This window comes from Hirundo rustica, chromosome 12, assembly GCF_015227805.2.
Source record: "Hirundo rustica isolate bHirRus1 chromosome 12, bHirRus1.pri.v3, whole genome shotgun sequence".
NCBI lineage: Eukaryota > Metazoa > Chordata > Aves > Passeriformes > Hirundinidae > Hirundo > Hirundo rustica.
This window is the reverse complement of record NC_053461.1, coordinates 5,319,907-5,332,575: the sequence shown is the minus strand read 5'-3', so window position 1 is coordinate 5,332,575 and position 12,669 is coordinate 5,319,907. Positions and strand designations below refer to the sequence as shown.

The 12,669-nt window shown below is 47.8% G+C and overlaps 1 protein-coding gene across 1 annotated transcript in view; it reads left to right on the top strand.

Moving 5' to 3' along the window:
* Window positions 1-2,521: 2,521 nt before the first annotated feature.
* LOC120758437 (6-phosphofructo-2-kinase/fructose-2,6-bisphosphatase 4) overlaps window positions 2,522-12,669 on the top strand; it is a 51,069-nt gene continuing 40,921 nt past the window's right edge. The window contains exon 1 of the mRNA XM_040076669.2: window positions 2,522-2,603. Within this exon, the coding sequence (XP_039932603.1) occupies window positions 2,552-2,603 (52 nt within the window). The 5' untranslated portion in view covers window positions 2,522-2,551. The remainder of the gene's footprint in view (window positions 2,604-12,669) is intronic.

Below are 12,669 nucleotides of genomic sequence, written 5' to 3'. Positions count from 1 at the left end.
GGCCTCTCTCCTATGCCAGGGCTCAGAATTGTTCGATATTTCTTTCAGAGAAACTCTCAAACAACTCCAGTGGCCCTTGCTTCAAGCTGGAAGCAGTCAGTGACCAGAACCAGAGTTAACTAAATCAAGTTTTGAGCTATGCCATCTGTGCCAGTGACAAATGCTCTGCTCCAGAACAGCACAGGCACATGGTGCCTCTGAGTACCAACCACATCTTCACGCTCTTAGCAGTGGACAACAAAGCTTGCTAATGTATAAAGGGCCACAGTTATGTAGAGTCACTGGAGCTCCTTAAGGAGATAAAGCAAACTGATTAGTACTTCAGATGACATCATGGAGAGTTAATAAGGATGAAGTGTTGTCCAGAAGGTGGACACAGGTAACTTCCACCTCCAAAGAGCCCAACACTTGCACTGTGGCACCTTGAGAAGCTGTTCAGCTCTAGGGGCTGCACAAGAAGCTGGATCTTACTTGGACACTTCCCTGAAACAAAAGGAAGCATTCCTCAGCGTTGCATCAACAGTGAAATGCTTTCCTCCTGTGCTGCCCTCAGTTCCTAGAAAATCAGATTTCCAGAGGGGCTGTTACAGCCTAGGATTGGAGAAGCAGTAGGGGCCTGGTCTCTCAGGCCAAAGGAACTCAGTCCCGGCTCTGAGTCACCACACACACTTGAAGCAGGGGATACCAAGCATCTTGCTGACCTCAGCTGCCAGGTTTCCTCATTGCAGCAAGCATCGTCACCTGGAGATAAGCATGCAATACTCCCTGTCTAAAAAATCCATACCAACAAGCCACCCTTTCTTCCATGTGGCTTAATTTCTATAAGCAATTCAGAACTTGTGCTTTGTTAGCTAAAGTTTTAAAGCATCAGGCAATGCCCAGGCAGAGCCAGCATAGTTACAATGCTTTTATTGCCAGTGGGGATCTGAAACCAGCTGCCCAGACAGTAAACTAAGAGTGGATATCACTTGGAGACAACTTGGGAAGCAGGATGGAGGTGTGTAGATAGATGAAAAGACATCTTGACAAGGTAAAGAAAATTTGCATGTGAATTTTATGCAAAAGCAAAAAAACCCCCAAAACTCCACCAGTCTTAATTATTCTGATTTTTCATTAGCAAGTGGCTTTAGACTGATGTTTCCTTAATCTTTTTTCATTTTTTGTTTGGCCCCTCTCTCATCTGCAGTGGTGTTTTCCCCTCCCCATACTTGTGTTTGCCTATCTCTGCAGGCCAAAGGCACAGAAAGTCAGATAACTCTCCTGAGCACAGTGACTACACTCCAGCTCCTCACCCCAGTGCAGGACAGCGTGATAACAGCTCTGAAGTCCCTAAACACACCCATTTATTTTATCTCTGCCTCAGGGGGACAGCCTTACGAAATTACCAAGCCGTGAGGAAAGGCAACCACAAAAAATAACGTGCCCCAACCTGAACAAAATAACAGACACACTTCAGCATCACCCCACGGATGGTATGAAGACCTAGAGGACCTTCGTTATTGAGCTCGAGCATGTGTGGGGGGGATGCTGTGTGTATCCTCAGGGATTCTGTATGGCCAGGGCAGCGAACAGCTGCCGCCCGAAGCAGCGGGTGGCTGTGCCCCGAGCGCACGAAGAGGCTACATTTGCCCGGATGCCTTCACCTGGGACTGGTCCGGCTCCCCGGGAGGCGGATCCCAGCCCTGGCTCCTCTCCTCGCCCTGCCTGAGGCTGTCGGTGGGGTGATGCACTGGCTCGGGTCAGCGCTGGGGTCACTGCGGCTCCGCGGAGAGGCTGAGCAGCGCTCCTGAGCCCCACTCCTCCGGTCCCTACCTATCCCCTGTCCCGCCGGCCGCATTCACACCCAGCCCTCCAACGCGGCTACAGCCGCCCCACCTCCCTCACGTCTACTCGATTTCTACTGATCAGTTTATGTGTTTATTTTAAATTTCAGCTCGTTTTAACTAAGCACGAAGCCCAGGGCAGCAGAGAGCGGAGGGAGGGCAGCGGTGCCGGCAGGGAGCGGGCGATGGGGCGCGCAGCGGTGCGGTGCGGAGGCGCGGGAGCCGCTCCCCTCAGGCTCCTCAGGCACCCCGGGGCTGCGCGGGGCTGCGCGGTGCGGAGCGGAGGTGAGGTGAGGCAGCCGCCCCCCTCAGGCCCCTCAGGGCCTTTCCCCCCGGGTTGCGCGCAGCGGTGCGGGGCGGGGCGGTGCGGAGCGGAGGTGAGGCAGCCGCTGCCCTCAGGCACCCCCCGGGCTGCGCGGTGCGGAGCAGACGTGAGGCGGTCGCTCCCCTCAGGTCCCTCAGGCACCCCGGGTCTGCGCGGTGAGGAGCCGAGGGGCGGCAGTCGCTCCCCTCAGGCCCCTCAGGCGTTCCCCCCGGTCTGAGCTGGGCGGGGCGGGGCGGAGCGGGAGCTCCCGTCGGGGCGGGCGCTGCCCGGGGCCGCTCCCTCCGCCCCGCCCCGCCCCGCGCGGGGCGCGCACACCCGCGGGCAGCTCCGCGGGGCTCCCCGCGGCCCTGCGCCCCTGCCTTCCGTGCCAGCCTCCGCCGGAGCGCAGCCCAGCCCGCCGCCCATGTGGGGCTGCCGCCGCCGCGGCCGCTGCCCGCAGGGCCGGCGCTGCCGAGGTAGGACCCCCGGGCCTCCCGCCAGCCCCCCTCCCGCCCCCGGCTGCCCGCCCACGGGGAGCCCCCGAGAGACCCGCGGAAAGGGGAAGGTGGTGTTTTTCCTGGGCCTCCCTGGTCGGGGTTTTCCCCTCCTCGGCTCCACCGAGGAGTGAGGGTGCCCGGCATCTCAGAAAGCTCGGCCGGTCGGAAATGGGAATTGCGGCTTTTGCTGGAACGGCCCTGGGTGAAGGAGGGTTTGGGAGATGTGGCGTGGAAAGAGAGAATCGTAGTGTACCAGCAGCTGTTTACTTGCCGAGTTATTTTTGGAGACTGCCTTGCTGCGATGGACTTTTTTTTTTTTTTTTTTTAACTGTCTGTAGGAAGGCGGGTTTACATCGCACTCCTCCAAGCCTTGGTGCTCTCCATTGGCTGAGGAAGGGTGTAAAACCAGTGCTTTGGCAAATACCGATCTAACTGGTTAGCTCTTCTTCCCGTATTCCTAAGGGCAGCTCCATAAAAAGCGCATAATCTGCATCTTCTTTACCTTCCTTCGTGAGATTTGGCTGCTGGCTCTTTGGGGCCTTCCTTGGAAAGGGCTGTCTCTCCCTGGGGACCGAGGTCTGGCATGTTTATGAGGCACTTTGTGTAATACAGGGTGACAGCTGTGACGCAAGCGCACCAAAACTTTGAACACAGCCTCAGCCAAGGTTATGTTTGGACATAATCTCCCCACTTTCTAGGAAAATTGTATTATGTAGGCTGGAAGATAAACTGGGCACTGCTGCTGCTGTGGGGCAGGACAGGGCGGCAGAGATGGATGTGGCAGTGAGGGCTGTTTTACTTGGGTTTGGTAACGGGACCAGGACCCTGAGCTGCCTGGTGCCACACAAAACTGGGTGTCGTCGAGTGGCTGTGGCTCCTGCCCGGTGAGTCACAGGCTTGCTCTTGTTTACAGCTGTCACTTTGCTTCTGCCAGCCTTATAGTAGGCAGCTGCCTGCTTCCTCCATGCCTGACTCCAGCCAAGGGCATGGAAGGGGATTTCGGTAAGGCTGGTGTTTCAGAACCTCTCGGACTAGGAGGGGACCCCCATTCAGCTGTTGAAACGTGGTGATGGCCATTGCTTTGTAGCTGAACTGAAACCCCTTCAGTGTCCCTTTGGTCATTCCCACACTGCTTGTGCTGGTGTCTTTCATGAGCAGAGACTTGTTGGCTGTGCCAGGGGAATTTGGATACTGCCCTCACTGCTCTTATCAACACCTGGCTCCTTGTTGGCTCTGTAGCAGGTCCGTGGTGCTTATGTGGCTCTTTGAGATGTGAGGAGGAAAATAAAGACTTTAATACCGAAGCAACTTGAAGGCTCTTTAAGATTGTTTCGATCTTTAAAGACATTAATTCTGAATTAAACTTTTTATATTGGCAAATGCCAGAGAAACTAGTTCATTTGGGGCAAAAACATACTAAAACAACTATAACTTGCAGCAATTCCGTATAGGATGGATTGATTTTGTGGTGCTTTGCACAGAGCTGGAGGTGGGACTGAATAAATGCCCACTGTGGGACTCCTGATGCTCGTCCAGTGTGTTGCAGAGCAGTTTGCAAAGTTCCAGTAAGTTTGCTTAATGTGACCTTACTCAGTTCCGAGGCACTCCCATAATTATGGCTGCAATTAAGGGCAATAACATCCCTTTACATAAGATGCCAGTCCTTTTAAATCAGTGCATCATCTAATGAGAGCATTCATGTAGGGATAGCTGTGCAGGATGAGGACCCAAAGCTGAGGGCATTTTGGGAAGGATTGGGTTTCAGAACTTTCTTGAGGTCATTCAGAGGAAGGATCTGCTATGAAATAGGACATTTTATTATGAAAATGTCCTGATTTATAAATACAACCCTTACCATCAACCAGGATGTTGTTGAATTGAGTGATCGCAGCACTTCATTTTTTTAATGTATCATCCATCCAATTAAAAAACCAAAAGCAGCCTGGTTGCACCAGTATTTTTCTCAGTTTGATTGCGTCAATGTTCTTCTGCTCTTGTGAGTAAGAGATTTGGTAAATCCAACTTGTGGACAGTATTTAATTGCTGGTGAAGCACTATGGACGTATTCTGAATGGCTCACTGGACTTGCATGGCTTCCTTGGGACTTAACCTCTGCGTATGATGGCCACAGATTTTCCCTTGAGATAAATACAAATCTTAGACTTGAAGTGCTGGAAAAGATCTTTTATTTGGGGAATGCTTTGGTTTTCTTCTGAAAGAAATGACCTGGTGGAGTATTCCCACCTTCCCACTCTATATGTTTTGTGCTGTTTCTCTTTTTTGTTTCCTTTAATTCATTGAATGTGGTGTAAGCTTGTGGCCCCACACCCTGGGTGGGGCTTCTTGGGAAGAGTCACAAGGCCAGTGCAGTAGAAAGGGTAAAAATTCTCAAAATACAAGTGAGGAGGCACCAGCTGTGAGCCTGAGAAGTGCAGGACTCCTTGGGTCTGCACAAGTTTTCCCCAGAAGCCATTTTCTCCAATTATACGAGAAATAATTAGTCTGTTAACCTTTTCTCACGGACAAAGTGCTTGGCTTGTGGTGTCTGAGATCATAAGAGGTTAAGTAATTAAATTGTAAAAGGGAGTAAAAGAGAATAATCAACTCCAAACTCCCTAGTTTGTCTAGTTGGGCTCTCCGGCATCTAAAATTAAGTAATTTAGGCTGATTCCTGATTTCATTAGATTCTTACCAGGCACTCAAAGTGTGACTGCAGGAGAGAGTCCCGCATTGCTTCACACAGGTTGTTTTTTCCAGCAGTGGTGGGTTGGTTTTGGGCACGGTTTGGTCGTGCAGAGGGGCAGTGTCAGGGGCAGCGCTGGCCTGGGGTGTTCTGATAAGGTTCCAGCATGGGGCCAGGGTGGCTTACAAACCAGGCTTTTTCCTGGGTGCCTGCCAAAACCTGGCCCCAAGTATTGTAATCATTCACTAATTACGAATCCTAATCTCCTGGACCTGTTACCTACTGAGGTAAAATCACAGGATGATGTGGGTTGGAAGGGATCTTAAAGTTCGTCCTGTCCCCACCCCCTGCCATGAGCAGGGGCACTTTCCACTATCCCAGGTTGCTGAGATCCCATCCCACCTGACCTTGGACATTTCCAGGGATGAGGCACCCACAGCTCCTCTGGGCACCCTGTGCCAGGGCCTCACCACCCTTGTGGGGAAGAATTTATTCCTAATATCCCATCCAGCCCTGCCCTCTGTCACTTTAAAGCTGTTTCCCCTTGTCCTGCCCCTCCATGCTCTTGTCAAAAGGCCCTTTGCAGCTCTCTTGGGGCCCCTTCAGGCACTATAATATCTTGTCCCCAAAATCACTCTGATGTGCTGAGCCTGTGAATTTGTATCAAAGAGAAGAAATACTTGGGTTTTTTGTGTAAAATGTGTCAACTTAGTGTGCTATTATAACAGTACAGTTTTAAGTACCTTTAGGGTTGTGTTTTGATTCTGCCAAACTTATCTCTCATTTGAGAAGCTGCTAGGTGAGGAGCTCTCCTGGATGTTGGTGTCTGCAACATTTAAGGGTCTGAAGTAATGCACTGGAATTAATCCTGAAGCCCTGAAGCACTGAGCTGCCATGAATACAAATGATGAGTCTCTTAATTGCAACTAGCTTGTACCCATGTGATGGATAAAAAGGATGTTTTGCAAATGTTTTATTAATAAAATGGGAGGGATTTGTCATGAGTGCCCCTGTAGAAATAATGTGCCTGTTACATTGAAACATGGAATTTAAAGGTGTAATTTCTGCACTTGGATTTCTGAAATGCCTGTATGGCATTAGTTTCCAGGTGATTCAGTATGTTACTCTATCGTTCACATGCACGAGTAGAAAAAAAGCAGGAAAAGATATAAAAAAAGGTGAATAACGAAAAAATAAAAAAAGGTTTTAAGTTCTTGCCTCTCTTTTTGACTCTGAAGGTGAGCTAGAGCTGCCTGAACTCCTTTCTGAGTAGTTATTTAAAAAAAAAAAAAAAAAAAGTGTTTCTGCATGGTGCCGTGTCTTTGTGTGGAGCCGGCTTCACACGTTGAGCCTTGGCCTTGGGCACTGCCAGGGGAGCCGTGTGATCCAGGCTCCCTGGCAGTGTTCTCCTCTAAGCGAGAGTTACAGCAGCCCCCGGCAGCCCCAGATCTGCCGCGGGGTTGGTGCCCGTCACCAGAGTGACACCTAAAAATGGCTGGGACGTGCTATTCCTGCCTCGCTCGGAAAAGCCACTCGTGCTGCTGCTTCTCCGGCAGTGGATTCCCACGTGAGGGATTTCTCCATGTGCAGGCAGCAGCAGACTCGGTGAGTTGTCTCAGCCTGGGCTGGCGCTGCAGGGGCTCGGTTTGATCCTGCCTGTTTTAGGTGCCTAAATGGGGAGGTTTCCCTAAGCAGCAAGAAATCCTCATGTCTGGGTTAGGTACAGTTTGCCAGTGGGTAGTATAAGTCAAAACATGGAAAGATTAAATATTTGTGGTGATTTATTATAGCTAAAAGTTTCTATATGACTACACCCACTCTTTTGACATAAGGAGCATAACCACCCTGAGCTGTTTTAATGCATCTGAAACTGCTTCTGACCAATGACCACTGACACTCTGCATTTAAGGCTGGCTTTTCCTTCCTTTTAAGTTTCCTTTCATGGTCATATATCCCTGGAAATTTAATTGATGTTGTTGGTTAATAACAAGCAGTGTTTGTTGTTCATGGGAACCCTGTTGATATCCTCGAGCTGTGCAGCATTTACCTTCTGCATTGAGGAGGGAAAAAAAAAGAACTTTGTGGGCTTTTTTCTGCCACCCATGTGAAAGTGGTTTCCCCAAAACAATGAGGAGATTTCAGGGGTTTGTGACCTCTTGCAATTAGAAAATGTCTCATGGCTTGTGAGAGGTGGTCTGATGGGCCAGAGGAGGAGGGGGAGCAGCCCTGTTACTGCTGAGGTCCTTACTCATTTGTGGTGGGAGCTTGATCTTGCAGATTCTTTATTTTTCCCTGAGAAATGCTCCATTTGGGAGCATGTAGAGGAGCTTAAAAATCCAAGCAGGTCCAGAAGAGATATCTCCCACAGATTTATGTCTTGGGGTTTCAAGTGATTTTTCTCCCCCAGGCCGGGCCAGTTCCAGGGATTTGGGCTGGTCTGTTGTCAGTCCCAGGTCTGATGGGACCGGCTCAGAGCACTGTGTGTCCTGGGAGCACTGGTAGAGCACCTCTTCACTCCTGCTAGCCAGTTTTCATTAAAATGTGGAAGACTAATGTTTCTAAGACCTCTGTCCTGTGTGAAAGAAGGTTCAGCTGTCGCTGGTGGTGAGGGGGGACCTGGGCAGGCACAGACCGGCCCAGGGTGGGGTGTCTGGAGCCAGCAGTCCTGGACAGCTGGTGTTCTGCTGGGGGTGGTGAGTGTGAGGGCTGGTCTGCTCGTTTGCTTCTGATTCCCTTGCTTTGTTTTCTGGTTTTGTATCCTGTTGGGCTTTCAATTGATATTTAAATTTTGGAATGTGTTTTTGTACATTCTGATGCCAGTCTCTCCCTTATGCCATATGTGATGGCGTATGGCCGCATGTGCACCTGAATATTTTTTTGTATTTTCTCTAGGGGCACACTTGTGTTGAGCCAAAGGTTTTTTTTTTTTTAATATAGAGAGAATTCAGGTGGGCTGCTTTTCTTTAATATGTTTTAAAGAGAAGGTTTCTTTACTAACATTATGCTGGAGCCTCACTTAGTGAATGTTTCACCTTGCAAGAGTTTAATGTGTAGTGTTTGTGCTGTTCAGCCTGTCTGCATTCTGTAAATTCAATTATTTTGGCTGTCATAATGTTATTACTCTTATTAAGCTTCCTCATTTGCACATTGATCCTGTTAGTCTCAGGAAGCTGATAAACCATCTAAGTCTACTTGCAAAATGCACAGAAAATGAGAAATCTGCCCTGGAGGCTCTGAATACTGAGATTCACTGTGATTTAGATCTGTGTGTCTGGCCTGTGGTTTTTTTTCCCCCTTTGGTCCTGTTTTAGACTACCTGACTTCACTGCAGCTTGCCAAATTAGGATGATTTTTTTTCTTTTATTATAAATTCTGTCACTGGTAGCTTCTGAGAAGCTTTGCTCTGGTTTGCCTGTATTTTTATTTGGATGAATACCCTCCTTTTTCACAGAGCTTAAGAATATTTCCAGCAGCAGCTGGCGTCGCATATGCTGTGAGTTGTTTTCTTCCTTGTGTCAGTGTCAGTTTTCCATGCTGGCTTTCCAGACGGATTTATTCTTTACTTTCACAAAACCTGCTTTGCTGTTGCCTGTGGGAAATGCAGGAACCCAAGTGTAACTGAGCGGACTTTGGGCCTGTTCCTCTTTGCTCTTGTTTCCAATGCCATGGGCTTTTCCCTCAGTGGCCTACTTGTTCTGTAAGGTAGGCTGGACTATCCTCTGTTGGATCTTTAGGTCCTGTCCCCCTTTTTAAAATTTGTTCTGGCTCTCAGTGAAGTCTAGTTCCTCTTACAAGGTGAGGTTGTACCCTCTCTCCCTCAGCCTCTCCTGTCCCAGGGCTGCTTTGGGTGCTTCTCTCTATTTACGTGTTATTTATGTCACTGAAATGTTTGCAGACCCCTGTTTTTTTCCTGTTCTGCACCACCTCTGCACAGTCCCTGCTGCTTCCAATGAGTTGTTGTTCTGTCTTTGGTGATGCTCTTTCCCCCTCCTGGTCCAGCGTTTCCTTCTCCTCCCACGGTTTGACCTTGTCTTGCTCTTTTCTCCCAGTGCCCTTTTCCAGGCGTTCACGTGGCTTCAACTTCTATTAAGTGCTGATGACTCACAGATTCACTCGACACCTCCGAGGGTTTGTCACCCAGCCCAGTGGCTGTTTTCCTCCTTGCCTTTTCCCCTTTGAGTTCCCCATCAATTATTCGGAATTCCACGCCCCAATCCCTGGGTGGTGCTTCCTAAGTTCTCTTATCTCTTGTCTTTTAAAGCGCTGCCATCTTACAGGTAGCTCTGTCCCGAAGCCTTCAAGATTTTTGAAAAACTGATTTGGTGTACTCCATACATTTGAATCACATGCAAATTTTGTGTACTCTTTGTTGTCAGTTTATTCTCCTTTTTCATCTCATCAGATGACTTCCCTGATGCGTGTAGTAAGTTGTTACAGATGTTTCCCTTTGAAGTGACAGCGCTTGTGGACTTCCGAAGTCAGTTGATAGCGTTTGATTTTAAAGATGGTGTAAAGTGTTTTAGTTCTGCTCTGAGAAGGCAGCTGGTCCTTGTTTTATCTTTTTTTTTTTTTTTTAATATTTAGCAGCCTAGACCTGCTGTTATGAGCAAGTGGGATTCATAGGATCCTAGCTGAGTGACAGGAGAGAGGATGTGTATACACAAGAAATGTTCAAATATCTAATATAAAAGCAGCTGAGCATAATTCATAAGCCTGTCAGCCTGCGTAAGGGCTGTCTGTTGTACTTAAATCTGTCAGCCCTCTTCTTGTGCTCCCTTTAATTACATTACTACTCATACCTGCAAATTCAAACTCAGAACTGGGGAGGTTTTCTAATACTCTTGGTGATTGGAAAGGAGTAGGGAACTTGGAGGTGGTAGGGGCACTTTCAGTCTGCTCAGCACCGGCTGTTTGTAAGCAGGTTCGAGGCACAAAGACATTCCCAGGTGTGTTTTTGTTTTCCCTTCTCTTTCAAGCACTGCAGATTAATCCAGCCCTTGCTTTCCATGGTTGAATGACGGATATCAGGTGACTGAGGTGGACTTGCAGGGAGGTGGGCAGTGTCTGAGGGTGCACCCACCACGCAGGGGCTGTGCCAGGCTGCTCGTGCTGTTGCTGTAGTAACAGCATCAGGTTCTACCAGAACAATGTGCAGGAATGACTCTCCTCAGTGCACTTGCCATCTTGGAAACCCGGGATTTGCGATTAACCCCTGGACATGTGAGTGTAAATAGGCAATTTGTGCAAATGCTGTGTGTTTTGATGTCCTCCTGCTGCACTTCTTACAAGCACAGGCCCCCTCATGTAAATAGTTTTGAGTCCCTGGTAACCCTGGCAAGAGGGTTTAACTACAAAGGGCTTTTTAACTCTGGGTTGTACTAAGAAAACATGAATAATGGATACCATCTTTCCTTTATGTTGCATCATAACAGGAAGATCTGAAATGTTGCTCAACTCTGTGATGATGGGAATAGTTTTAAGCAATACCTGGAAGCACCACTTGAGGATCTTGCCTGTTTTTCAGGGAGATAATTTCTGTGTTCTCTCAGAAGTAAAGGTGGGAGAGGACTGCTTGGACTGAAGGTGTTAAAGATTTAGTGATTTTTCCTTCAGATTTAACAAACAAAATTAATGCAGGCTAGCCTGAAATCCACCCCTAATGCCAGGCTTAACACTGGAAACTTCCTTGTGTGAAAACAACAGCATCTCATCAGAAGGGTTTATCTCCAGACATTAAATTTCTACCACATTTAAAAGAGATCAGTTATTCATTCTGAAATGTGATAAACATCTGTACTAACATAAGGAATTAAGGAAAATACTCAGAATGGCTGCGCCTTGAGGAATGGTTCACATGAAGATACCAAAGAACAGAGTGACATTGTGGCAAGGTGTATGTTATTTTAGTTGATATTGCTGTGTCTGTGAGTCTCAGCGTTTGCTCTGTGGTTCTCATGCAGTCCATGTGTTGGTGAGAGGATAATGTGTTCTGCTGATAAATCTGTATCTGCCCAAGTAATCTTAGGTATCTCCCCTGATAGTTTATATTCCTGCAATGCAAGGAGTGAGTTCTGTAGAAAGCGATCCAAGAGTTTATTGGTACAATTCTTGCAATAAAACCTTTGTGTGGCTGGTGCTTGTTTCCTGATGGTTGGGTCGTCATGGTTTGGAAAACACAACCGTGCTGGAACCCAGCCACACATGAACACTGCTCTCAGGGACACCTCATTGCTTTGCGTGCACTGTGAATAACTGATGATGCTTCAGTAGACAATGAGGAAAATACCGCAAGAGCAAATTGCTGTGGGAATTATCTGTCTCCAGCCAAATAAGCGTGGTGTGAGGCTCCTGAGTGCCCGAACCCTGTCAGATCTTCCCTTGTATCAGATGTGTTGATGGTTGTTGGAAGAGATAGGAACTTGTTTTCTTGCTGATTTCCCTGACATGAACATTTTTTGTTTGGATGAATTATTTTCCTTATCTATGCTAAGGAATATTTTGTTTCAGTTCAAGGAATCTCTTTAGTATCTGTATTTATATGGCTTTGTCTGTGAGGGATCTTGGGTGTTTAAATCTATTCCCCAGTTAGTACTGAAGATTTTTCTTGTCCCTAGTAGCAGCTTATTCTCACCTAAAATATGATTCCATCTGGTTATTTGTTATCAATCTCTTTGACAGACTGATTATAGCCATGAAATCTGGTAGTAAAATGAACTCTTACAAAATGATTTCTGAAGGCGTGTCTTGCTGAGAGCAGATTCTTCTTTTACTTCAGAGTTCTTAATGGATTTTTGCTTGTCTTTGGGATAACAGTCTACTCCAAGACAACTGAAACATTTTCCCTTTAGGCAGTGATAGGAAATAAGATACGGAGTGGATGGTGCCGCTAATAAAACTTACTTGTTGCTTGGAAGAAATGGAGGAAGTGCTAGGGCCGTGTATCACAAGGCCTGGCCCTTGTGATTTCAGTTGGTTTGGAATCAAGTCCCAAATGGAAGGACCTGTGGAGGTGGTCTGGGGAACCTGCTGAACTCGTCATGTGGCATGCTTGAAATTTTTGGGGACTTAGTGGGCTATTTGTCATTTTTGCTGGGTTGACTCCTGGCATATTAGACTCTGGGAAAACAAAAAGGAGGATGGCGCTTGGGGTTGAGGAGGGGAACCATAGGTGGCCTTGATGAGATGGGAAGTCTTCATTTAAGAAGCTGATGTAACAAAGTGTCCTGAGAGTCTGTGCTGAGAAGGTGTGAGTCACAGTGTATGTCACTCTGCTAACCCAGCATTGCATCTCTCTGTCCTGATTGCTCATTGTTCTTGCTCAGCTCTGAATGGCAAAGAACTTAGTCTGTTCTCTGTGGGAAG